This window comes from Platalea leucorodia, assembly GCF_965183815.1.
Source record: "Platalea leucorodia genome assembly, chromosome: 2".
NCBI lineage: Eukaryota > Metazoa > Chordata > Aves > Pelecaniformes > Threskiornithidae > Platalea > Platalea leucorodia.
Genome location: NC_138824.1, coordinates 128371004 through 128397472, shown reverse-complemented (window position 1 = coordinate 128397472; position 26469 = coordinate 128371004). Strand labels below are relative to the sequence as shown.

Below are 26469 nucleotides of genomic sequence, written 5' to 3'. Positions count from 1 at the left end.
CAGGAGTCAATGCTGGTCTTGCTTTTATTTTTATGTTTTAAACAAAACAGGATGGAGAATTGCGGTTCCCAGAAGCCCAGCCACAGCAAAACAGAGCCTGGCCCAGGGCACTCGGTGTCTGGGAAGGATGGTCGTACCCCAACGGGGAGTATGACTTGTGTGTCAGATTGCGAAGTGGTCCTGGCCCCGGACCAGGGAGCAGAGGGGGCTGAGCCACTGCCTTCTGGTCGTTCTTGAGCAAGTCCCCTCCCTTGGGCCTTTCTTTTCCAGTCTGTCACATGAGGAGGATGATACCAATCTCATCCCGCAGGTCCTGTGGGACTAACTTCATTTAGGATGTTTCGTGTGCACTGAGATCCTTCCCTGTGCAGGAGGGTTATTTTCTTATCCAAATACGAGGTGATTAACTGGATTCCTCCCCCTGAGAACCGCGGTGCAGCAGCAGCACCTCCTCTCCTCCCGTGGGACTGACTCTGCCCTGCTCCCAGCCGAAGCCTCTCCAGCTGGGTTGGCTTGTGCAAATCAGTCTCTGATCTCCTGCCGCCGTGCCTTGCTGGGAGCCAGCGCGAGCAAGAAAGTTCCCGGTGGCTGCAGAGGAGCTGGCAGTTTCGCTGCGTGATGTGGCAGGAGGGAATCCAGCCCCTTCTTCCAAAAGTGCTGCAGGGATGGGTGGAGGGAAGAGTGCTAAGAGACAGCACAGTTTTGGGCCATCACATTTTTGAAGCTGTGAGTGCGAGGGGGGTTTTAGGGTGAGCGGCAGAGCGAGGCTGCAGCAGGGAGAGCGCTGCCAGAAACAAGCTCCCTTCCTTCTAGCAGCCATTTTCCAGACTTGTTTGCGGTAGAGATTTCCTCTTCCCCAGACTCTCGTGTCATTGTTCCCCTTATGGGGCCTCACCGGTCATTGCCTTGTGGTGGAAAATATGAGGTTGTGGGGGCCAGAGCACAGACATTCCTTCCAGTTTAAAAGGGAAAACAGAGTCCTCACGCAGCGGAGTCCCCAAGAGAGGTGTGCCTGGCTCCGTAACTGTTAGCAGCATCGCGCTGTAAGAGAAATCAGCTGTTTGGCAGATGCCTTTCTCCTCTTGATTAGGTTGTGGGGAGAGAAGCCTTCTTCCTCCCAACTCCTGCTTCCCTTTCCTTGCGGGCACCAGCTCCTGCCGGCTTGCTGTGGGACATGAGACGGCCGTGGCTGGTGTGTTAGGGCTGCAGTCGTGTCAGGGGGCCAGGCCATACGCCCACTGGGGTCAGTGGGGAGGTGGAGCTCTCTCTACCCACCCTGCCGATCTCTGCAAGGCAGTACTGCCAAGGCAGTCCTTTGTGTAGCAGCAGTGGCATCAGATGTCTTCATCTCCCTGACAGAGCCACGGACAAACACCCGCAAGCAGGCTGCCACAGGCAGTGTTGTTCGTCCACGGCCTCATGCAGAGGTCACCGGCCTGGTGGGCCCCTCTCATCACAGAGCTGTTAGAGCCTCACTGCTCTCCCGCTCGGTGTGCTGATACGATGGACGTGGCTGGTTCACGGATCACGGCCTGAGCAGCCAGCAAGGCAGGACGGGTCACACGCCAATGGGTGAGGTACAGGTTTTGCAGAGAGGGAACCTCCTCTGAGCTCTGGGAGTTGCAGGTCCCTTCCTCTCTTGGCTCCTTGTCTCTGAATCCAAGTTTTCTGGGAACACACCCCAGTTCCCAGCATGGGCAGAGATGTATGCTCTGGCTTGTTTCCCATTAGGGAAAGTCAGCTAGCATTAAATATTCATCTATTAAGCATTCAAAGGCCTTTAAGGGGTTGCATTTTGTTGTGTGATGTATTTGCAGCAAGCTGATCCTGGATGTCAGCTGAGAATAGGTGGAGGGAGAGATTTGGGAAGGGGGGTGGTGAGTGGGGACTGGGTTGGGGCACGTGCTCCTCCGTGGCAGGCATCCCGCAGGGCGCACCGCAGCTCCCAGCGCTCTGTATGGACGGCTGTTCGCAGCCCTGGGTTGCAGCTGGCCGAAACACCTCGGCGGTGGAAGCTCCGAGGGACAGATGAAAGCAGAAGAGAGATGGGGTCCGTCCTCCAGCGCAGGGAAAACGCTGGCGAGGGAGCACAGGGGTCAGCATGGGGGAGACTGAAGGGGGACTGGAGTCGCGGCGGGGGGCTGGGGTGAGGACCTGCCCCCAGGGCTGCAAGCGGCGGCGGTGTTGAGTCTGCCGAGACAAGAGGCTGAGCCAGAGGAGTGTTTCACGGGGCTCTGCAAAGGAATTACAGCCTGGTTCCCTCAGGAAGCAAAGCTATGTCAGCAGGCTGTCTGTGCCTGTCTGTCTCGCCTCCAGTGAGTCTTGAATCTATCGGCCTGTTTCCGCCGCAGCTGATAAAGCGGTGGAGGCCTCCGAGATAATGGGATCCAGCTGGTTTTGTGACTCTAGGTGACTGGCTTAATGAGAGGGGCCTGCAAAGACCCCCTCTGAGGAAGGAGTCCATACGCTGCCCTGTAACTAGCTGACAGACAGGCCACGCAGAGAGAGCTGTTGGAAACGGGGCTTCATTAGTTCTGCTGCATGCGGATGGCTTTAGGATTTGGGGGAGGGAGGAATCCTGAAGTTTTAATGGTGCTGGACCCCTTTGCATCCAGCACAGACCTCACACTGACACCCTTCAAAGAGGATATTGTTAGCATATTGTCAAATGTGTCTGGTCGCAGTGCCCTGGGGAATCAATCCAGCACTGGTCCAGACTTTGCCTCACAAACATCTTTTCTTTTCCTTTTTAACTAACTAGTTTGGGGACAGCCTGTTTTCGAGCCTTGTGAGCTGCCCATCAAGACCTTTGCTGATCTGAGCCCCGGGACATGTACCCTGTGCCTCCCAGGGGCAAGGGGAGGGGGACCCCCTGCGGGGGGGTGGCTCCAGAGGGGATCCCGCTTTGGGGCTGGATAACACCAGACCTGAGGACGGGTGCAGCTGGAGACCCTGCGCCAGTGGGTTCAGCAGCCTCTGATGGCAGCTTTCCTTCCAGAGTAGAGGATATGGATCACTACGCAGCCCACCATGCCATCCTAACAGTGATGATGTCCTAGGAGGCAGGTTTTATTGGAGAGCTGAACTGGGAATCAGGCATGGTTCAATCCCGACACGCTGGGTTTATCTCTGTCTTATCTTTGACATCTGAAAATCAAACCTTCCAAGTCGGACTTAAAGGTAGTTTGTATGGGGTTTCTTCCAGAGTGTACAGATGTCCTGAGGCAGTAGCCCTAAGGAAAAGAAATTGCAATGTTCGCCTTACTTATCTATTTATGGCAAACCCAACGTCGGGGGTGCCTGCTTGTTTCACGCTAATCTGCTCAGTTTACGCTGCTGCCAAATTTCCGCCTCGTCACACCAGAGTGTTAGAGGATCCAGGGAGCTGCCGCAGGAATTAGGTCAGGTTTGAGGGGAGGGACGGGCTCTTTGCTTGTTAGCCGCAAACCAGAACAACGAGACAAATGGCTGGAGGTGACAGGCCGCCTGTCCTGCGTGCCCTCCAGCGAACACGGGATCTGCTCTCCCTGGAGCTCTGCAGGAGGGCACGCTGCCGAAAGAGCTGTTTTGCCCAGAGCCACGCTTGGGTAACGGGTTGAAACGCAGGAGCCAAATGCTTTCTCGGTGCCATTGCTGTACAGGAGTTGCTAAGTTTTCCCGACCGCCCCGAGCTGCTCTGCTGCCCAGCCCTTTCTTTGGATATCACAGCACAACGCAGCGCCTCTCCCTCCCAGCCCCACGCCAGGGGAGAGGGGAGGTTTGGGAGCCAGGAGACGTGGCTTCTTGTCTTAGCTTTCTGCATCGTTGACCTCGCACATTGTGTCTCCGAATCTTTCTGCGTTGAGGAGAAAACATTGCCAAGACAGCAGCTGAATGAAGCGCTAGATTTCGTGGCTGGATGCTGAGTTGGTTTAGAAATTGTGCAGGCAGTGCTGTTTACAGGTGGCACCTTAGTGCGTTCGGAGACCCCTTGTATCCCTACTCCTGTGTCGGTCGTGGCAGGGAACAGGCAAAAGGGATGTGGACTGGCTGAAATACCTAGCTGCAAAGCTCATTTTTCCCTGTCTGTGTGGAGGGAGTCTATTGTGAATTGTGTATCTGCTTATATCTGAAAATTTTCCTCCCAGCTTTTGCTGCTGCCTTCCCTGAGGCGTGAGAATCTGTGCAAGTCCCGCAACCCCAGACGTTATTTCGGTGCCCTTTAGTTTTGACTTATCCGTGTGGTACTCAAGTTTGTATAATACATGGGATGGCCTCCCGGAGGAGCTTTCAGTTCTACAGCTCTAGAGCACTTTTGATTTCCTTGCACATCAGGCAGGGCAAAAATGCAAAGCCTTGATTTTACAGCAAACAGCACAGAGCATTATATCACGGGTCAAGTAATTTTTACAGATTTCCACAAACTGATGCCAAGAGGAAAAAGACCTGCAATTGCTGCTGATAGCAGAAAAGCTTTTTACTCATGCCAGTAGGAGCAGAATGGCAGGTAGTATTTCTCCAGTGCAGCGTGGGCTGCTGAGAAAAAGACTTTTGAGATCTCCAAGAGGAGATTTTGTATGGAAGGATGTGCAGAAAGCAAAAAGCAGTTGTTTTCAAGCACGTTAACTCATAGCAAGGCGGTCTCCATGCTGGTTTCCCAGAGCATGCGTAATGGCAGAAATCCCTGCTGCTCCCTTTGGGCAGCGGGGCACCGTGGACATGCAGCTGCTTGCATGGCTCTTCTCTGCAGGTGGAAGCTCGTTGTTCCTTACAGAGGTGTTTTGTCACTGAACTGTTAATGGCTTCAGCTTTCACAGGCTGCGTAGGAAAGTCCCCGTTTCCACCAAGTGACGCCAGGCAGTTGTGGCTCAGCATGGGCCAAGGGAGAGCTGCAGCGAGCAGGCTCCCTTGCAAAGCCAAGGAGCCACGCCGCCTCTTTTCCTTCGTGCCTGTGGTCACTCATATCTTGCTGCAGACACCGCGCTGTTTTCACGCAGTCCCACCAGCGCGGAGCGGGCACGGCCGCTTGTAGGACCTTGGGACCCCGTGCAGACCCTCGTGTGGCACCGCGTGTCGGCGCATGGAGCCGCGCTCGGTCCTGGACATCCAGGCTCCGGCAGGTGCTCGGAAATGCTCCCGACATCTGCGCTTACGCTGTGTCGGGGGTCTGACTCCTCAGTGCTGGTTGCTGCTAGAGATGAGAAACAGCCCTTCCCACTGCCTAATTTTAGCTCTCCACCTTGAGGCCCCGCATTGCCGGTTGCCATGGTGATCCCTCACCGCCGGCACTGCCGCCGGCTTTCTCTCGCCCGCGGGTACCTTGGAAATGTCTCTTTTTCCTCCTTGCTCCCCAGGAAGCAACAGCTGAGGCAGAAGCATTGCATGTGGCTCGCTGCACTGTCAGTTCACGTCTTCTGCTTGGCGCTTGCCTGTTTGCACGCGAGAACCCTTCATCCACGGGGTTACGCTTCCCAGCCCCCCTGAAAGCGGCATGCTCCATCCCATCCCATCCCATCCCATTCCCATTCAGCAAACAGTCTGGGCTATGCATTTGTGACGCTACCCTGAGTTTCTGGCCCGTGAGCCGTAGCAAACCGCTTTCTCCACGGTCTTTGCCCAGGAAGATGTCTGAGGCTGTGCCCCTGCAGAGGCCGCGGGGTGAAGAGCCAGGAGTGCCCCTGTGCCGTGGCGGATGCTCGGAGTGCAGGCGCTCCTGCCCTGGCTTCATGCCCGCCGCTTTTACGCCTTCCCACTTGCTCTCTGGGCAGCAAAGGAGTAATTAAAAGCATTGCCCAGATGGAGAGAGCTTGGGCATCTCACCTGAGGCGGAAGAGGGAAACCGCCTTGTCACGGCTTGCGGTGTAAATGCCACCGTGCAGCAATTCATTAATAACGACTCTCTGCCCTTTCCCTTCCACCTGCCTGAGCGCGCTGTGCACCGGGCCGAGCAGCACTTCCCAAGCCCACAGTGACAGAAAAGGCAATGGCAGCTCGCAGGGAGGAAGCAGTGTAAAAAACACGATTCCAGCCCCCAAATCCTGAAATTCATTTAAGGATGATGGCATTTAAACATATAATACACTGTGGAGTCTTTTTTTCTTCTTTTTTTTTTTTTTTGGGTGACCTGGCATTTAAACTTTTGCAGTTCACATTCTCAAGCTTTTACATGGTAGGTGCAAAGATGAGCTATTTAGTATGGAAGTGGCAGCTGTCATTCCTGCTTACTCACATGACTTCAGCAGATGGAGCTTTATAAAGAACAAACATGACAAGGTCCAAGGTAAGATCAGAATATCTGTCACAAGAAACTAGTTGGGCTGGTAGCATCTGGGAGGTCACCAGAGAATCAGGAGTGAATATTATAAAGCCTCGTTTGCAGACCCCCCCACCGTACTCATCCATTCATCCACCGCCGTCTCCGTTATATTCCCAGTTATGCACAGGAGACTCAGGCATTTGCTGGGAAGGCGGCCGGAGGCTGCTAGAGAGAGCTCCCACCCTGCGGTATGCTGTGAACCCCCTCAGAGCCGCGTGGTCGTACCGAGCGGTAGCGGCGGTGACTCCTAACTTCATCAGTGGGCAAGCTGGCAGAGGAAGGCGTTTTCTGGCTCTTGCAGGAGGTGAAGGCGGGATCTGCAGCAGCAGATCCTAACACCCGGCAGAGGAGCGCACCTTGAGCTGCGAAGCAGCCGCAGCGGGTCAGGTTGCAGGTGGGTGGATGTAGGGTAGGAGAGGTGATGTCTGGTGAAGGAAGGAGGTGAGGCTCTTGGGGATTTGGGGAGGGGGGCATACGAGTAGGAGAGGTTATGGTTTGTAGGTTGTCGATGGAGAAAGTATGGTTTGTGGGGCGAGCATTGCGAGGATGGGGGGCACGGGGCTGAGTTACTGCCTGTAACTTCCCTGCGGCACTGGGCTGGAAGCTGAGAGCTGCTTCCACTAACGGTGGAGCCAGCACCCAGCCTGGTAGCTCCTGCCAGGGCCGCTGCTGCCAGGAGGGAGGATGAGCAAGCTGAGTCTGCGAAACCCCGTGCCAGAGTGAGAGGGCAGGCAGGCAGAGTAGCTTGCTTCCTTTCTTTCTCTAGCAAACCCCTGGGGAGGAGACAGCCGTGCCGGGACGTGGCAACCAGCTCCGAACTGCTGCCAGCCTAAGACAGCTGAAAACAACAAAGAAGCAACCACCAAACCATCTTGCTTTGATTAACAAGAAAAATCAGAATAACGTGGCTTTCTAGCCTGGCAGGAGGCAGGTTGTCCTCAGAGGCTGTTCTGGCGGTGTCACCCTGCCAGCATCCCCACCCCTGGTCCCAGGGGGAGAGCTGTGGGATGGCTCCTGGGCTCCGGCGCTACAGGGGAGGGAGCTGTGGCCAGGACAGCCGTGTTGTGGGCCCGGTTTCCAGCGAGCTGGCGAGGGGAGAGGAGTCTTGCAACCCAAGCTCGGTCCCTGCGGACGCCTGCCGGGGCCGGCTGTGGTTGCAGCGGTGCCATCTCAGCCCAGGAGGCAAGAGCCAGGTTTGGCATCGGTGGGCACGGCGGTGAGGCTGCTGCTGGCGGCCGTGCCTGGCCACGGTGAGGAGAGGCAGAGCACTGCCATCTATTGCCAGGCACCTGGATTACAGACTTTGGTGGGTGGCCATTCAAAGCCCTGTCTGGTTCTTTTTTTCCTGGTCTTTGGTTCGGCGAAGGCGTGGGCACGTTGTTCGAAACCCTTTAAATCGATCAGCGCTTAGGTGCCTACGGTGCATTTGAGGTGTGGGAGTGCCCTAGCCAGACTCCAGCCTGGGAGAATTTGTTTTTTCTCCGTGCTTTTTGCAAAATGAGTTATTCTTCCTTTCCTGCCCTAAGTTGCGTGAGGTTGCTTTGTGCGGTGAAGCACTCGTGCTGCTCCATCCCACCCCAGAAGCGCCCAGAGCTTTTACCCCAGCCCTCCCCAAAAGGCAGCTAGGGAGAGGTGGATGCAGCAGATGGGGCAGCGTGTCTTTCATAGCTCAGAAATGACGCGTGAAAGGAGGACGAAGGGGCAGAGGGAGGATACCAGGCTGTCTTCATGGGGTGAGCAGGCCTGGGACGCTGCACATTTCTGAGCTCAGACTGGTGTGTCTGAATACTATATTTTCATTTTACAGGATAAGCAGCGAGGCAGGAACATTTGCAGAGAGTAGGAAAGGTGTTTGTCGCTATGTGAACCTGGAGGGAATCCTGCAACGCTTTGAAAAGACCTTCTTGGGCTCAATGACCATGCAGTAGGCCAGCAGACAAAATATTCTGAAGACCAGGGCAAGGTCACTCAGAAAATGATCTGGCTGTCGCTGTGGGCTGTTTAGAAAAGACAACAACTCACTGTGAAATTGTAGTTTAAAAGCAAAACAAAAAAAAAGAAAATTAGGATAAAGAAGCAATAGCAGAAAAAACGTGCTCAGCATTTGTCATTAAATGTATCAATAATGCTTGCGCCTCAGGCAAATTCTGCTCCTTTTTGATCACCTGCTTTCAAAAGTGTATGATGGAGGTACAAAGATACCACAAATGGGCAGAGGTTAAGAATAATACTCAGATAAGAAGGTAAAAAAACCTTTGTGTATTAGAGAGAAGAGTCACGGCCGATGTGGTTGACCTCTCCCACTGATTATTTTACATTCCTCCATCTTCTGTCTCTGATACAAAACTGTTGAGGAAGGCGGTTGGCTAGCCTGAACCAGATACTTACCTTCCAGGTGGAAAATGTTAGATGAAATGAGAGTCACGAAAGAAATTAATGACAAAGCAGGGAGTTAAACCAGGATCTCCAAAGTCTGAACCCATGGAACAGTCTTCTCTTAAAAAAGTCTAAGAAAAAAAAGACATTAAACTGATAAAAGTAAATGGTGGTTTTATTGAAAACATGATTAACCTGTGGAAATCTTCCCTGCTAGGTGTCACCAGTTTGGCAACACAGGGGGACTCAAAAAAAAAAAAAAAAAAGATTTGACAGTTACGTGAACAATAAGAATACTTGTGATGACTTTGGATAGGAGAAGACTGTAAACCGTATAAATTGTGCTGCAGGGCATGAGTCAACTGCTGGCTGTCAGGGGCCAGGAAGAAATTTTCTCTGTGAGAAGGTTACAGTATAATTATCTATGACAGTGTTTCCTCCTTTGAAGTGTTTAATCTTGACCAGTGGAGGCAAGATAACGGGTCATGTAGTTTTGTGAAGGTTTTTTGTGACAGGGGCATTATCTGGTGCCTGATGGTGATTTCTTCTGCCTGTTTGGTATCACACCTTTCTCCGGGGTTATGTTCATCTTCTTCTTAAGTGTCTCGAGCAAAGACATTTCTGCTCCCCGCCCTCCCTGAAAAAGGTTTTGAAGATGGCAGTCCTTGACATGAGCGAATTATTCTTGCCATTCGTGCTAGATTTTCTCTTGCTCGTGTCTGCTCCAGTTCTCCTAGGTGATTTTCCGGGAATGACCTTAAGGAAGCCCTCTCTTGCTGGGGCTGTAGCCCTAGCTCTCGTGTCTGCTCCTGGTTATTGTCTGAGCTGTCCACCTATTGCAGTCATGTCTCTCGTGTTCTGTAATCTGTGTGTTACAGCCTTGCTGCTCTTTGTTCCAGCCTAGAAGTTAAATGTGTTATCTTTTAAAGCTATGTTGCTGCTCTTCTGGGTAACTTGATATATTTTGTGTCCTTTACTTTGTATCTTGCAGGAAGAGCCAAGGAGCAAATCCAAGATCTGTGCCAATGTTTTCTGCGGAGCTGGGCGGGAGTGTGCAATGACAGAGAAGGGAGAACCAACCTGCCTCTGCATTGAGGTAGGAGGGCGGCACAGCTTCTCCGTCTGGGATGGCTGTCACACCGCCACCACCCCCCGTCCGGGTTTCGGTCGCTGGAAGGATCCCATGATGGGATGAGGCTACGGCTGTTTTGGAACAGCTGCAAATTCACAGTGGCTCTTCAGACAGCAGGGTCTTTCCCAGTGTGGTGTGGGAGAAGAGCCCTGTAGGGTAGATACTGTCTGGAGCTTGCAGCTGTGCTACTCACACAAGTGCCTAGGGTCTTTACATGCACAGGAGACTTGGCTGGAGGTCTTTTGTTGGGAAAGCCCAGTAGGGTATTGATATGCAGCTGGCCTTGGAGGGCACTGTAGGGAGTGGTCTGCGAGCTCCAAGACAGCCTGCCCTCACTGGCGTCTTGTTTGAGGAGGTTTCAAGCACCCTACTAAAAATCAGCTTTTGTAAAATGGAAATAATTGCAGCGGAGTGCTGTGAGGATGAATAGCTCCATCCAGCAGGGAGCTGGAGATGATTAGAAGAGCCTTTCCCAGCTGTAGAGACACAGTGTCTCCCTACTCCGCTCTGCCTCGTGCTTTCAAACCATTCCTGCCTGGCTCCTGGGAATGGGTGTGAGGCTCTTTGTTCCCACTTCCCTCAGATCCCGCAGCTCCGATGCGGCCAGCCTGGGCACTGGAGAGCGAAATGCCCTGTTAGCAGGAAGAGAGTCTGTCATTCTGGCTAGGCTTGGCCAGGTTGAAAGGGACACAAGAAAGAAGCCCACAGCCTGAACAGTGGCACTGGTGAACTCTCCCTCTGCTGTAGGGTGTGCTCTTTGCTTGTGGCTGATGGCTTATTCTACATTCGGTTGCAGAAAGGTGGAGCAGAGTCTACAAAGAGATGCAACAGAGCTGAGCAAGCAGAGGTGCACAGAACAGATTCACAGAAACACCTCTGGACAGGCACATCCACGGCACACAGAGCAGCACTTGCAGGATTGCACTCAGTATTTACGCTGGGCACCAATTTCTCTGCTGGGCTCTGCTTTCAGGAAGGCTCTTGTGGTGGTGGCGGTGACAGGGGCTGGGATAAAGTGAAGCCTTTGAACCCGCACCCACAAGCTTCTCTGTGTGGGTTTTTTTGGGGTGGCGATGGGAGTGTTCAGCCTGCTCCAAACACCTTTTGGGCCAAAGGGGCTGTGCCAAGGGCTTCTGTTGAGTTGGGCTGATGCTGGGACTCACCTGCCTCCCGCTCGCTGTCCTGAAGAGGCAGGCAAAATGCTGTCTTCTCTGGCTCTCTCACAGCAATGCAAACCTCACAAGAGGCCTGTGTGCGGTAGCAATGGCAAGACATACCTGAACCACTGTGAGCTGCACCGTGATGCCTGCCTCACTGGCTCCAAGATCCAGGTGGATTACGATGGCCACTGTAAAGGTAACCCTGTGTCAGGGAGCGATGAGGGCTGGCTGCTCTCTAAGGGAGGGAGCCGAGCGTGATAGCAAGGCAAGGCAGAGGTCCCGCTGGCCAGGACCCTGTACTACGGTTGCAGAGCTGGGTAACCAGGGGAAGCCTGGGAATGATAGCCAGGTTCAACCAAGAGTCCAGATCACCAGGTGAGTTTGTGGTGATGAAGTAGGCCTGAAGTCAAGTCATGAAATCAGGTCAGCATCAGTTCTGGTGATGGTGACCAGGATCAGGCACAGGCCAATAATTGCCAGACAAGGCCATAGTGATGCAGTCTATAGCAGGTCTGAGATCAAGTTGGGAAGACAGTCACCAGGTCAGGGCCTAGATCAACAGGGTCTATGGCAGGTACAGGAATGGTTGCAACAGAGCGGGAGACAGGCATACCTACAACATAATCCCAGGCAAGGACTAGGGGCTGAGACATCAGCTGAAATGGAGCTCATGGGTAGGGAGTGTGAATGGAGGCCCTAGGTGAGCTTGGCAGGGCCATTAAGGCCCTCATTAGTCCACTCAGGACCCTGACACCTTGGCTGCGGTGGGATCTTGGAGCTGTTGTCTCTCTGCGTTGCTGGAAGGGGGGCACTCAGGAGAGCACGGCAACTTCTTGCTCCTGCCTGCCTCTCTCTGGATTCAGCCAGGCAGGTCTCTCAGTCTGCCTGCTGGGGAAAGGTCAGGATAAACCCCCAAAGCCCATACTACCATCCATGTTCATGAGGGACCTCAAGAACTTTAGGAGCAAGGATTTTGTCTCAGCAGTGGGGCTGTTTAACTCACCCCCACACCAGCCGCACAGTAGAAAAGTGTTTCCTTATGTTCAGACAGAATTTCATGCATTTAAGTATGTGCCCGCTGCCTCTTGCCCTGTCACTGGACACTGCAGAGAAGAGTCTGGCTCAGTCTTCTTCATTCTCTCCCATCAGATTTATAAACGTTGATGAGATTGTCCCTGAGCCTTCTCCAGGCTAAACAGTCCTCAGTCTCCCCTTGGGGTGATAGATGTTCCAGTCCCTTAATCATATACGTGGCCCTCGCGTTTCCAAAGCCTCCCAGGTTCTTCTGCTCTTGCCCAAGCGGCTCCCAGGGTGGGAAGAGGTTCGTATTGCTTCATGTTGCATCAGAAATGTCCTCTTCTGTCTTTCCATTAACAGAGAAGAAGTCTGAGAAACCAGCTGCAAGTCCAGGTAAGAAGCCATCTCCTTTCTGGCTGGGGCCTCTGTATGAATTTGGGAAAGGAGATGGGGAGGAAGGTCTGCAGGGGAAGTTGCACAGCTCTGTGTAAGAGGCATACCTCTGCACTGGCTGTAGCAGAGTCTGAGTTGATAAATCAGCTGAAATATGATTGCCCAGCTCTTTACTCCTGGGTAACCCTTCAGAGCTTATACATCTCCTGGGCTCTTCACTGTGCTGGGATGTCTCAGGGACTCGGAGCACGTACAAGGTGCAGTGAAACCCAGCTTGCCCCTAGGGTCTCTTTGATTCCCTGTGCCTGGTTTCTCCCCTTATGCATTGCCTTGTGTACTTAGACTATGGATTTTGGGGCCACGGCCTGTGCTTCATCAGGGGATCCTTCTCCCATCCATGGCCTCTACGTACTGGAGCTGTATAATCATCAACTTCAGCTTCCTAGGACAGATGAGAGCAAACCCTCGTACAAGCTTAAGGGAAAGGACCACGTCAGGGCACGGCCACCGCCGTAAAGCAGTTTTAAGGAAGTTCAAAATTAAACATGCAGAATCTTTATGTTTGGTTTTTTTTTTTTTTTTTCCTTTGTCTGTCTCATTGTGATTGTAGTCACTGGATTCAGAAGGAGATCCTTAGTGTGTGTAAATGACATGAATGCACACTGATTCCCCTTCTGGCTCCATTGACCTCTGGGCGGGTGTGACAACTCACAGAAGACAGAAGACCTAGGCTTTCAGTTCTGCTTCTAAATTCATGGTTTGGTACTAGCACACAAAGTGATGTCCACCTAGAGAAACCTGTGACTGTGGAGAGCACTGCGAACAAGCCCAACTTGACCCCCTCTCATTTCCAGTCAGAGTGGACAAGTCAGGGCTTTGAAAAAACAAAATCTCCTGAGACAGGAGGCCCTAAAATTCAGGTCTTGGGGACAGCATGGTGGAAAGGCTTGCTCAGTCTAGTCTTCGCCCTTGCAGAGGATAGAAGTTTTGGTACTTGAGGGTTGACGGTCGAATGCCTGTTCTGCACAGCATCGGGAAGCCTGGGGACGCGGTCAGTCACCTTCCTCCCTCCGTCCGGGGACTCCTCACACCAAGATGAGTCAGCTCTGGGTTGCTCTTCCACAACCTTCAGGGCCGGGAACGCAGAAGAGCTTTGGCAGGAGTGTCGTTTTCTGGCCTTGCCACATGGTGTCACCCACAGCCCATCAGCTGTGGCACCTCTGCTGGGATCTGGCAGTGGAGCATGCCGGAGGGGCCTGCAAACTGCCATCAGGGCTGGCCGGCCGGCTTTTATTTCCAGTCGTCTCTCTGTGGTCTCCCTGCCACCTTCATTTCTCTCATCCTTGGTTTTTCTTCTGCTACACCTTCTCCCGTTACAGTGGTCTGCTACCAGTCGGACAGGGATGAGCTTCGTCGCCGCGTCATCCAGTGGCTGGAAGCTGAGATTATCCCCGACGGCTGGTTTTCCAAGGGCAGCAACTACAGTGAAGTCCTGGACAAGTATTTCAAGGCAAGTAGAGCAGCTCCTGCCTCAGAGGCCAGAGAACGCTTCTTGCCCTGTCACTGCAAAGCAGCTGCCATGCCCTAACCCGGGAGGCTCCGGTGTGTGATGGGCCTGTCAAACTGGGGGCCAGAGAGGTCTGATATGTCCCACAGCGCGATGCGTTACGGGCTGCCCGCAGCAGCTGCTGATAGAGCCATCGGCATGGCTACGTGACAGCCCAGACCTGGAGCATCCCTGGGGATCTGACCTGCCCTGGGGAAAAGGAGGAGGGCAGGCCGAGTGTGCCTGTGGCAGGGGAGAGAACTGATCTTGGGAGACGAAAGATAGCCAGAGGAGAAAAGGTGGGTGAAAGTGCTGGAAATGCAGGAAGGCTGGGCAGGGGCTGCTGATCCTTTGTGCCAGACAGTCCCAAGGCCACGTTGAGATGGGGATAGGGGACACTTGGGGGCTTCGAGGTGGATATTTGCTTGCAAGGAGTACGGCCCAGTTGTGACTGAGAGCTGGCAGTTCCCTAGTGCTCTGCAGAGAGAGAGGAACTGCCGTGAGTCTCAGGCCCTGCAATAATCCCATTCCTCTTCCCTCCTCCCTGTCAGTCTGTCCTTCAGCCCATCCCCACCCCCTTTGGTAACCAGCGGATCACAGGCTTCTCCCATGGTCCTGCCACATGCGCCGCTGCATCCCTCCCCGTCACACCCGGCTCCTGATAAAGACTTCAAAGCATTCAGGATGGAGCTGGAGGAGCAGGTGGGGAAAGGGGGAGAGTGTTTAAATCATAAGCTGTTGACAGCGAGAGATTAATGGTGCCTGACAGGAGTTAGCGCTGCAAGCAAATTTGCCATGGCAATGGCACCCCCTGGTGAGACAGAGGAGCTGGTCCCCGCGCTCCAGAGAGCATCTTCACCTTTGTAGCCATTAATGCTGCTCTGTCTGTGGAAACCCACTTGTGACCCACTGCCTCGGGCACCCCCGCCGGTGCCTGCCAGCACCTGAAAGCTGCGGCGTCCTGCGGAGGGGAGCTGCGCCGTCCCTCCCCCTGCGAGCGTGCTGTCCCCGGCCGCCTTTGCAGAATCTCCCCAGGCCATGGGCTTTGCTGAAATGCATGAGCCAGCCGCAGGCTTGCTCCACTGCCACCGCACAGCCCCGTCAGCCCCAGGCCTGTTGGGGGCTGGTGAAATCCCGTGGCCGCAGCTCAGAGGCAGACGGCCTCATGCTCTTTTTATTGTCCCCTTTTTTCTGGAGCACTGATCCCAGGCACAGGTGGGTGAAAGTTTCCATGACAAAGCCGTATGGGACCAAAGGGGGAATGTCCTTCTCTGTCAGGTGGTGGTACCCCATGTCAACAACCCTTAAAGCTTTGAAATACTTCTAAAGCAGAATTCAGAGCTTGGAGCAATTTGGGACAAACACAAGCAAAGCAAACTAAATGGGTTCAAACACACACAAATTTGTTTCACCAATGAGGCTCTGCTGTAGCTGGAGGAATTTTGCCGTGCCCAGCCCCAGGGCTCCTCACTCTGCCCTTGGAATGGCCCGATTCCTGCCCTGCAGGTAATAAACACGGGAGACAAAGGTGACATGAAGCTTTTCGCTTTTCTCCTTGGTGGGGAGGTTTGTAGATGTGGCATTAAGCTGTTTCCCTCCTGGAAGCCTGACTTGTGTGGATCACTGGGATGTGGGCTGTACAGCAGGCAGGCCTTGACCTTGGAAGATGTTACTTCAAGAGGAGTGAGGCCAGTAGTGGGAAGCCGCTCTGTTTTGGAAGGTCTCTGGGGGAACACGTAAATGCATACCGTAGCATTGAAAAGCAAGAAAACTAGCTTAACTGAGTCTCGGTTGTTAAGGGAACTGCAGCCACTTTCACAAGAAATAGCGGGACGAGAGGCTTCAAAGTCTAGTAGAGGTTGAAACATGTTAGTGGAGCAGTTACACACAGGCTACGGTGCGCAGAGTAACTCTCCTAGCCCTACAGGTTTCTCCTGAACCACATAGAGGTAACAACAGGCAGTGTCTCTTCCAGCATTCCTGGAAGCACTGCACGAGGAGACACAGTGACCTGCCCCAAGTCGCACAGCAAAAACAAGCCAGCGGCAGTCTGTGTGCAGAATTCATTTTCCCCTCCCAGCAATGCAGCTGTCTCTGAGGGGGCCCAGCAGCTCCTGCTGGGTGCCCGGCACTGTGATATGACATCTCCAAACAGGAAGGCAAAACGCAATTACTTCTTTGGGAGTACAGCCAGGATTTCAGGGCTAAAAATCCTGCTCTTCAATGCCAGGAGTCCTGTCGGGACCTTAAGAAGTTGGTGGCGAGGCGTTGTGCCATCGCATTAAATTGCTCTTTCTTTGGGATGGGCAGAAAATGGCTTCCTGTGATTTTCCCTGTTGTCACTGTCACAGTCCAGGCACAGCTTTGGATTTACACGTATTGGAAACCTCCTTGAATGCAACTGGTCTGCTCTAAGGCAGGCGGTATAGAAGAAGGCTAAGAGCTGGCTGGGACAAAGAGAAGAAATGGGGTTAGAGCCATAAATCAAGCAGCAGGAGGTGAATGAGAGGCAGTGTAGCTTATCGGTGAGAACAAGGCTAGGATCATGTCTCCCGGTTCTGATGCTACTATGGATATGTTGCTGCTTTTCTCTGAGCCTCTGTTCTTTGTGCAAAACAGGGCTGATGCAACGTCTTTCGCTAAAGCTTCAAAAATGCTATGTATGGAAGAGGGAGAAAGAAGGGCTACCCTGAACTGATAAATCAGACTCTCTCACATCTTCCCATCTTTCCCTGCAGAGCTTTGACGATGGCGATTCTCGCTTGGACTCCACTGAATTCCTGAAGTTTGTGGAGCAGAATGAGACTGCTGTCAACATCACCACCTACATGGACCAGGAGACCAACAAGCTGCTCAGGTGGGCAGTGGGCAGGAGGCCAGAAGGAGGGCCAGGGGGCCAGACATTGCAGAAGGTGGCATGAAAATCCACTCATGGAAAATATCAGTTAGGGCTTGGACTAACAAAGATAACTGTGTATGAAGTGGCTTCTCACTTAATTAGGCGTGAATACCACCAAAAGGAGCAGTCCCACCCCTACCCTTCACGTTAGACATATATTCCAACCCTCTTTTGCCTTAAATCTAATAGGTGTGCAGCCAGAAGGTGAGTCGGGCGACGGAAAATGTGTTGTCTTTTTTATTTCCTAATAAATTAGCTTTCCGGTGGACTTTACTCACCTTTTACCTGGTAGCTAGAGCCAGTGCAAGGAAGATGGTGGGAAAAGACAGCTCACGGGCAGCCTGCAGTTAGAACTGGTGCAAGCATCGCATGAAAACGTAGTTTGAGAGGTTTCCATTTTTCTGCGTGTGCGACTGAGGAGAACAGGCTGCTTGTGGTTAGGCTGTGCTTGCGCCTCTACTCATGTGACAGCACGTAGATGTCAACAGGGTCCTATTCCTGCTCTTCTGAGCATCTCCTCAGTTCCCAGCCCTTCGCCAGCCAAGGGAGTATTTTGCGTCTGTTTTTCTTTTGTCTATACGCAGTGAAGTTTCCTTAGAGAAGCCACTTCTGCCAGGCATGTCAGAGCCTTCCGAGTTATTACTGGTTTTACTCATCTGTACTCCGAAGCCAGCAGAGCAGGGACCTGCCTGGTACAGCCCTGTGCAGAACATGCCTCTGTCTTTCCTTTCAGGGGACTCTGCGTAGATGCCCTCATCGAACTGTCAGATGAAAATGCTGACTGGAAGCTCAGCTTCAATGAATTTCTCAAGTGCCTCAGCCCATCCTTCAACCCACCAGAGAAAAGTAGGAACTCCTCATTTATGTTGGGGAACCACAGGGGTCCTGGGAAGGGAGGAAAGAAAAGAGACCAGCTTTGGGCCAGACATCGGATGCTGTTAACTCCGCTCCCAGAGATAATGTTGATACACGCCTGCCTCCCATCCGACCGGACCCCTTGTCCCTGCATTGTCGAAAATACTGCTTTTTCTGTCCCACAGCTCTTGCGATGAAAAAGGTTTGGATTTTAGAAGCAAGTAAGGGCATAGGTTGAATGGATATGGTATGCTTGGAAGGTCAAGGCATGTATTTAACAGTGCGGAGATAAATCATGTGAGGATTTCGTGTCTGGATAACTTAGGAAAGTCGGACCAGACCAAAGTCCTGCTATGCTCTGCGGAGAGCCTCCCTGATGAACATCTCAAAGTTCACTATCCTTCCAAACCGTGCTTAGTGCTACAGTTCACGTGGAAGCAGCTTCGTGTTTTGCTGACCAGGCGTGCCTAGCCATTCATCTGATTGCCTCCTCAGGGGGTGCTGGTCCAAAGGTGCCGGATTTACGTCCCTCTGTGGTGGCACCGAGGAGCAGACAGAGACTATGCTTCTTAGGGAATATTAAGTTGAACTCTCTGTTGCCTGTTTCAGCGGGAAGCTAGGGATGCTGCACCTCCCGCAGAAAACATCATCAGCTGGTTTTCACTTAACACCATACAGGCCCTTGAGTTCTTTGGGGGCCTTGACTTAAACATATAATAGATCTGTGAGAAGAAATGCGAGCTGACATGAGAAACCTTTTTTTTTTTTTTTTCCTTTCTTTCTCAGGACAACAGCAAATACACAGATAATTTTCCCAATTTCTCCCCACCTGGAATGGGAATTGTTTCAGAGCAACCAAAACTTTCATTTGGGGGGTTCTCTTCTATGTATCCAGATTAGGAAAGTCAAACAATCCAATATTGAGATTTCATTTGGAATTGAGAAATTGAAGTGTGTTCTTTTGAGGAAGCAAAATGACATGTTTGCCTTTCCCAAGTTATTTTTTGGCTGATTTCACACACCAAATTCAGTGTGAATGTTTTAGTCATTATGAAACTTTTGGTGGTTAGGGGAAGGAAGGCCTCCTCCAAAACCATGTACCTCTTCTCTCTCTAGGCGTCTCCAAAGTATGTTGTCTTTAGCCTGCTCGCTATCTCACAACCACTGCCCTTGTTTTGTGCCTCTCTAGAGTGTGCCCTGGAAGATGAAACCTATGAGGACGGAGCAGAGACCCAGGTGGAGTGCAACCGCTGCGTCTGTGCCTGCGGGAACTGGGTGTGCACGGCAATGACATGCGAGGGTCCGTATGCTCTCCAGACAGTTACTGTACTTGGTTTTGTACAAAAGGGGGTTTTGCTTTCTATTTTTCCAAGGGCACCAGCTATCCAGATTTCTTCTCCCTCCAGCTCTTCCTCAGCTTCTCTATGGGTGGCTTCTGCATCACCCTCCTGTGCTCCGTGTTGGCCAAACCCAAGCCAGTTTTGTTTTAGAGCTCAGAAGGTGTGTAACTGGGCTGGGGGCAATGCTGCTGGGGTTTGTAGTTCGGATTTGGTGTCGTGAAATTTCAGCACCAAACCTTCCAGAGCAGAGCTGCTCTGCGTCCAGCTGACTTGGGGCATGCACAGACCAAATAGGTCACTGTCTACAACCACATGTTGTAGGCGTGAGCAAGTCAGCTTTCCTGTATGCGTGTCCGTATCCTCACTGTACCTGTGTTTACGGTGTCTGTAAAGCAGGAGCTAGGGTCTTGTCTTGCCCCCAGGAAGGAGATAGGAGACTTCATGTAGTAACGTCAAGAAAGCACTTCAGCTTCTTGCCATAAGAACTGTAGAAGTAAAAGAAAATAATAGTGATGGAGATGAAGGGAGGTGGTGTTCATAGTAAGGCAGGGTTGTTGGTCTGTCTGTTCTTCCTCTGGAAGGTCCATGTTACAACTGTGGGAGGTCATGGTGGGGTTGTGAACAGCAGCTCTCTGCTTTGCCTTCTCACAGATGCTCCAGGGCCAGTGGAAAGCCAGCTTTCCCCTGCCTTGGGAAACGTACGGGTCCTTTTCAAGGAGCCACGTCCACCCTCCCAGCGCTGCGCTGCATTTTTCTGGCCTTCTTCCCTAGAAACAAGGCCTCTGCGTGAGCTTAGTTTTCAGTGCTGTGCGGCAGCTGTCAGCAGTACGTTGGTTCAGATCTATAGCCAGTAGCTTGGGCAGATGAAGGAGAGAGGGGAGCAGCAACAAGTATATCTAGAGTTTCTTTCACGTTTGCCTGGCCTTCTGCAGCAGAGGCTTCAGGATCACCTCAGTTCAGATTTCGCTCTGGCAGCAGGAACTTGCCTCAGAAAAGATAACTGTAATACTCCTAGAGCTGCCAGAGGAGCTGTGGGTAGGTCTCAGAGGTTAAGCAACCGAATGAGAGACTCTCTTTGCTGCCTCCCCAGGAAAAAGCTTCAAAGTTGCTATGCAACACCCGGTCTTGCTGCCTGCTTTGTTCCCTGCATCCATGGCAGAAGCATGCAATGGGACGATTCCTTGACCATGTCAGAGCAGCAGAGGGGTTAGAGGCTATTGTTAGAGGGATAATGAAACTAAAGAATCAGATCAGATACATCAGCAAGTTGCACCTCCACTGAGTGAAATTACCTCTTCATTAAGCATCAGTTATTGTACTTGGATAGCACTGAGCTTCCATTTGTTCCCTACAAGAGGCCAAGACGTTTGAACTAATTATAGGTGCTTCTTTTAAGTAATATGCAGCCTCTTCCGTGTGGTTTTGTTATTTATCACGTGGGAGGGAGAGACAGGGACAGACTGGATACCCAGGTTCTGAAGTCCCAGGCAGCCGCAAGGCCCGTTCTCTTTCTGAGAAGCCAGCCCATACCTTCCTCCAGCAAAGCTTTCCTAAGGTTGGGATGCGCTGTGGCCGACCTGCCTCTTCTTGTTCTCTGTGGTTCGGCCTCTGAAATTTGCATTCCCCATTTGTGATAACGCCGAGCTCCATTTCTGCTTGCAGGGAAGAATGACAAGGTGCCTGCTCAGAGACAGCGACCTGATCAAGACTTGACTGAGGAGGAGCTGGCTAGATACGTGCAGGAACTGCAGAAGCATCAGGTTAGCGTGAGGCTGGGACGCTCTGCTCACGCTAAGTCCCTCCTTGCTAGAGGGGTTCCCTCCGTTTCTGTCACTTGGAGACTTCTGGTAGAAGGGGGAGCACAGCAAAGGGGGATCCCTGTTGCCTATGGGGACAAACACAGGTGTGGGGCTTTGACGTATTAAGCCAGTGCTGGCACTGCTTGTGGATGGACCACAGGCTTCAGGGCCGTGCCAGCTCCTGTGTCAGCGCAGAGCTTCACTTTTGTGCTCTCTTTCTCTAGGAGACGGCCGAGAAGACCAAGAGAATGAGCACCAAGGAGATGTAAGGGGCCTCCACACCGGGGGAGCCCAGGAGGATGGGCCCAACCTGCCGCCCTGTCCTCCAGTGCTGATCTCAGTATGCACAAGTGTCTGCTACAGTTGCCCAGTCACAGATATTTACATTGTATAGCAATGGGTTATTTGTTTTGTAATACACAGAGAATGGGGCCAGGGAAGGGGAGCAGAGCCCACCTGTTCAGGGAGCTTCATTGCTGGGGCCTTGGAAGGCGGGGAGGGACTTACAGCAGCCTCTGGGACCCCTTCCCAAGGCAGAGAGCTGATCCCCTCCAAGAGCTCACAGGGATTTCTTGTTCCCCTGGATCTGGGGAAAGGACGGAGGTCAGTGCTGGATAGAAAAGGGGGTCTTCGATTGATATAATTGTCAGCACCGGCCTTGGCTGCAGAAATGCAGGCCCGGCAGTTTTGTGGCTTGGCACGTGTGCTGCAGGGCATCGCTAGCCAAGGACCTTGCCCTGCTTACCCTCCCCTTTGGTTCGAGCTCCTCAAAGCTGGGCAGCCTGGTGTGACACCTGGAAGTTGTGGTGCCATGCTGCTGGCCTGAGTCCAGCACGTTCCTCCTTGCTTTCCACCGGACCGTCCCCAGCAGCTCCTCCAGTACATTGTGGGCTCCAACACAACACGGTTCCTTTTGACCTCATCTCACTCTCACTCTCCCTGCCCCCTCCTTAGAGGTGCTCTCATATTTTTTCTTATCACATTCACATGCTGACTCCCCCTTTTGTTTTGTTCTTTTTTTTTTTTTTTTATTACTTTATTTCCTATGGTAGTAATTCAACTTTTGTATGTTTCGTAGCTCTAGATCTTTCAAGAAAACCCAGCCTGTGGGTTTTTGTTACTGACAGTGCTGTAATGCCCATGCACAGTTTGTATCGCACTGCGCTCGGCCACCGCCAACACCACAAGCAACTTGTGAGCCCTGCAGTACAGGGTATTTCTCAACTGGGGACAGCAATGTCCTCATGGGAAGAAGAGACAGGGCTGGATGTAATCAGTTTCACCAGGCACGGATTGACACTGCAGCTCTCTCTAGCTCTTGCTCCCTTCGCTAGCGTTGACCGTGTGCTCAAAGTCCGTGCTCGTGCCTCTCTGAATTGCCCAGAGGGAAGTGCCAGGTAGTCTAGAGACAGAGGGACCAGGCAATCCCATTAGTAGGGTATCTTAAAAGGCTTGACTACATAGGAAACTGTTCAGTGGGAGTCTGGGCTGTTAGCCATCATCTTGGGTTTCCCATCTCCCTCTGGGGTGAGGCAGCAGCAGTAGTCTTTGATTCCGGGTCTGAGTTTGGAGCCAGGGCTGGAAGCCTCCTTGCGGACGCATTTCACGGGGTCTTTGATCAGACCATCTTTGGCCACCCTCGCATCCCTTCGTGGGTCATTTTCGTCCCGTTTCCCAGAGCATTGGTCCTAGATACAGGTGAAATGCTGTTTTGTTGACAGTCACCTCTGTAGCCTCAAGCCCAGCTGATTTTCTCCTGCAGCTGTCAAGTGTACTTCATACGCTCACACACCTGAACGTCCTGCTTCCACATTCCCTTCGTGCCCCTGCTGTGCATCCCAAGCAGCTGCGCATCCCCTGAGTCGAGACGACTGCTTCTGACTTCCATCCTCCTGTTTGTGAGCAACTTCAGCAGTTGCTGCCAGCTGTCTCGCAGTCCCTAGTGCTTACTCAAGCGAAACTCCACTTGCATTTGCATAACCATGTTCGGTTTGAGTGAAGATCAGCAGGGCTTTTGTCCCAACCTTCCCCTTTTTGCACAGTGCTTTCCTTGGAGAGGAAGAACGAGCTGGTACCTAGCAAGTGTAGGCAAAGAAAAAAGCTTGGTCCCTCCTGTGGTCTCGCCCACGAGCCAGATTTGTTAAAGGCTGTCTGGCCTTGGAGCTGGTTTCCTGATGCGAACCCAGAGGACTTCCATTGACTTTGGCACAGCGCCGCATTTCCAGTGAGAATCATCATCTACCCCGCCATGCTCGGAGGTTTTGGCGTAACAAATACAGAAGGGGGCTGGTTCTTTTCCCATGAGGGTCTGGATGTGAGAAGCTGTCACCTGTGAAGGTGAGGGGGATGAGTCCGTAGGAGCTGAGGGTAACGTGGGCAACACTACACTGGGATGGAGTCATTCTTTGTGTGCTGGTGGCACTGGGGGAAGTGGTTGGTGGACCAGGAGCACCCATTAGACATACCCTCGCTCCTCCCCAACAGCATGAGCGGAACAGCTTCATGTGCTGGATCTGGAGTCGCAGGAACATCGATTAACAATGTTTTGCTTCATTCCGACCCTGCTCTGAAAGGTGGTTCGTGCCTCCCAGCTCACTTCCTTCCAGCTTGGATCATTAAAGTGCCTTAGAAAAAACACAACAGCTTGCCTTAAAGGCTTTCCCTGGAAGCGGGTAACATCTTATTGTCCAGTCGGGAAAATCTCCGACGGGGAGAAGCAGAGCATGTGCAGGAAGGGGAGGCTGATCCACAGCTGAAGGGCTTCTGTAGGCTGCATTATGCGATAGGTTCTCTAGTCCCCCTCCGGTCTCTTGTGGACGTGCGGCCTACGAGGACGGCTGCCGGGGTCAGCTGGAGAGGTGGGCGCTGGCGGTTGAGGTTTACAGAGCTGGCGCTTGCACCGAAGGCCGAGGGATGGGCTGCTGACTCAGCCGAGCTCTCTGACAAGCCATACAACGTAGCCTAGGGTACCCGGGGCAGCGGGGTGGGAGTGCGGTAACACGCTTCCACGGAAAGGGCTGCTGCCTCCGGAGCCTGTTCCTCCTTGTGCCCTGGGAGGGACGCGCAGCTGTGGAGAGCGATGCCAGTTCGAAGGGCTGCTGTGCCCGAAGGGGACCGAGACATCTCGCCTCCCCGCGCCGAGGGAGCGGCGAGCGGCTCCGTACCCCGCAGCAGGCTGGGCGGCCGCTAACTTCTGCAGGGTGAGCTGGCTGCTGGGGAAGGAAGCGCTGAATTCCAGCCGTTCCCTCTGGGACAATCGCTGTACAGACTGCAAGGGGCAGGGAAAGCATTTTTTTTTTTTCCAAAAAGCCAAATTTAAGCAACAAACAAAAAAGTCCCACTCCTCCCTCTATATTCCCTCCTGTACGTGTGTGAAATTTATCAGTATTCTGTAGGTTTCCTTAGTGCACTTATTTTACTTGATTTTGTAATTTTTTTTGAAGTGGGGGGTTTGGATATTACTGCCAAATAAATGAAACAAAATTTAAAAAATAACACGTTTTGTTTTATTTCTCACAAGCCACATTCCTTGTTTAAAAAAAAAAAAAAATCAGCTGTCTTTTTGCACATTTATACCCAGATCTCAATGCGCTTGACAAATGTGAGACACCACTGTCTCTGTTTTATAGCTGAGGGGAAACTGAGGAACGGCAGAGAGAAGTGGAACGCTGCAATCACGTGGCGAGCCAGCGGCAGAGATGCAGCCGGCAGCCGTGACTCCTGCCTTCAGCTTTTAATGATGAGATTGCTCCGCAGTCCTTTCCGTATCCCCCGTTGGCTCCCCCGGCACGTGCTCCGCCTGTGCCGTTGGGAAAGAAAAACCTGGCAGCTCTCCGTGTGCGATGCCATCGCAAGATGAACGTGAGTTAGGGTCATGCTGCCGATGGAAAGGCAAACCGTTGCGGAACGGGAAGAATGCAGAGGGACGCAGGCAGTGGATTGCGGGGCGATCGCTCTGTCCCGTGTGGCATCGGGGCAGCCTCAGCCGAGTCCCTTCTGGTTTGGGCAGTGCCGTTGACAAACGGGTGGAAGGAACCCGGAGACAAGTAAAAATAGTAACTAAAGGCCTTGAAAATGTGATTTGCGAGGACAGATCGGAAGCCTTAGGCACAGTTAAGAAGGAAAGCTCTAAATGTTTGTCTTCAGGTGGAGACTGCTACCGAGATGAACGTACCCACCTCGCGGTGGCGGATGGGACGCTAGCTTCAGTTGCGGCAGTCGGGGCAGATCCAGATGAGACATCAGGGAATGCTCCTGAATGCCGAGGTTAGCAAAGAACTGGGAGACGCTTCCTTAACAATTTCACAGACTTCCTCCCTGTGTGGATTTTAAGCGCAGACTAGAGTAACAGCTATCAGGAACAGACCAAGCTGGTCCTACCCTAAGACAGGAGAACAGGCTGGTGACCTTCCCGAGGTCCCTTCTCATGCTGATGTGACCTTATGAAGACAGGGCTGACTGGCTGATGCCACCTTTGCTGCACTGAATGATGAAATGGCCTTTAAGGGTGTCATATAACAGGAGGATCATGTCTTACTGTTCAACATTGCCTCTTACATGTTACTTTTCACACCAAATGGCCTCTTTGGCACGTACCAGCTGCTGCGTCTGCACTCTTAACTCTGGCATTCCCTGCCCATTCACTGCTCAACTGCAAAGTGGGTCTGCTTTATTACTTGAATTTCTACTGCTAGAATTTCCTAGGATTTTAAGAAGGAATGAAAGGAAGCATCAGCCACAAATTTAACTAGATGGCACTATACTTTGCGTTGTGCGTCGTGCATACTTAATGAAGCGAAATGATTTTGGGGTGGGAGAGAGGAAGGGCAAAAGGTCTGTTGCCCACTGCTAGCACAGGCCTGGCAAGGCCTGTGACCGGTCTGCTTATGGAGTTAAGCACACGTGAGTGTGAGCGAGCTGCTGCGCTATAGCGACATGCACTTAATCACAATTCTCCAGCACTGTTAAGCTTCAAACTGAGAAACAGGCTATTTACATGGTTGATCAAGACTCTGAACTGCATTTGTAAGGTATTTATTAACTTTTAATTCTGAAGATGGGAGAAAACTGATCTGTAATAAGACTTGGTTCCTGAAAAAAACGGAACCAGTTCACAGGACACAACTTTCGGAGAAGACAGGCTTAAAGCACTGCAGGAGGCAAGAGCAAAATCCAGATGACCTTCCTCTTGTGCTTAAATAAACCCTCCCACAAACTATCCTGATCCAGCTGAAACAGCACAACCCTTATAGAGTGGGCAAAATTATACTGAAAAGAAATAACTACACTGAAAGAAATAACTATACCGGTACAGCGGCCGCTCTTACGCAGCTGTCTCAGGGTTCACATCAGGGGTCGCATCTCTGAATCCATAGAGACCTAAAAAACAAACGAAGCAAGCGCAACGGAAGGTGGCCTGTTCATTCCCACCCACTACGGCACACCCTTTCTTGAAGGCTGGGCACAGCCCTGACAACTCCCTGCTCTTGGGAGCGTGAGCTGTCGCTTCAGAATATTTGTAGTGGTAAAATCCAGAGCTCATAGGAGCGCCAAAGGAAGGACAAGTGGACCATGGGTTTCGTCCGCACTACCCTGGCCACCTTTGAACTCACCATCATTACTGCTTCACGCATTGTTTTTAAACTCTTGGCTGGCAC

The 26469-nt window shown here is 52.2% G+C and overlaps 1 protein-coding gene across 1 annotated transcript in view; it reads left to right on the top strand.

Moving 5' to 3' along the window:
* The window catches only part of FSTL1 (follistatin like 1), a 55293-nt gene extending 31004 nt beyond the window's left edge, over window positions 1–24289 (top strand). The window contains exons 3-11 of the mRNA XM_082304120.1: window positions 9663–9767; window positions 11030–11159; window positions 12341–12373; window positions 13753–13883; window positions 16658–16776; window positions 17552–17664; window positions 18863–18973; window positions 20676–20773; window positions 21037–24289. Of these exons, the coding sequence (XP_082160246.1) occupies window positions 9663–9767; window positions 11030–11159; window positions 12341–12373; window positions 13753–13883; window positions 16658–16776; window positions 17552–17664; window positions 18863–18973; window positions 20676–20773; window positions 21037–21081 (885 nt within the window). The 3' untranslated portion in view covers window positions 21082–24289. The remainder of the gene's footprint in view (window positions 1–9662; window positions 9768–11029; window positions 11160–12340; window positions 12374–13752; window positions 13884–16657; window positions 16777–17551; window positions 17665–18862; window positions 18974–20675; window positions 20774–21036) is intronic.
* The last annotated feature ends 2180 nt before the right edge of the window (window positions 24290–26469 follow it).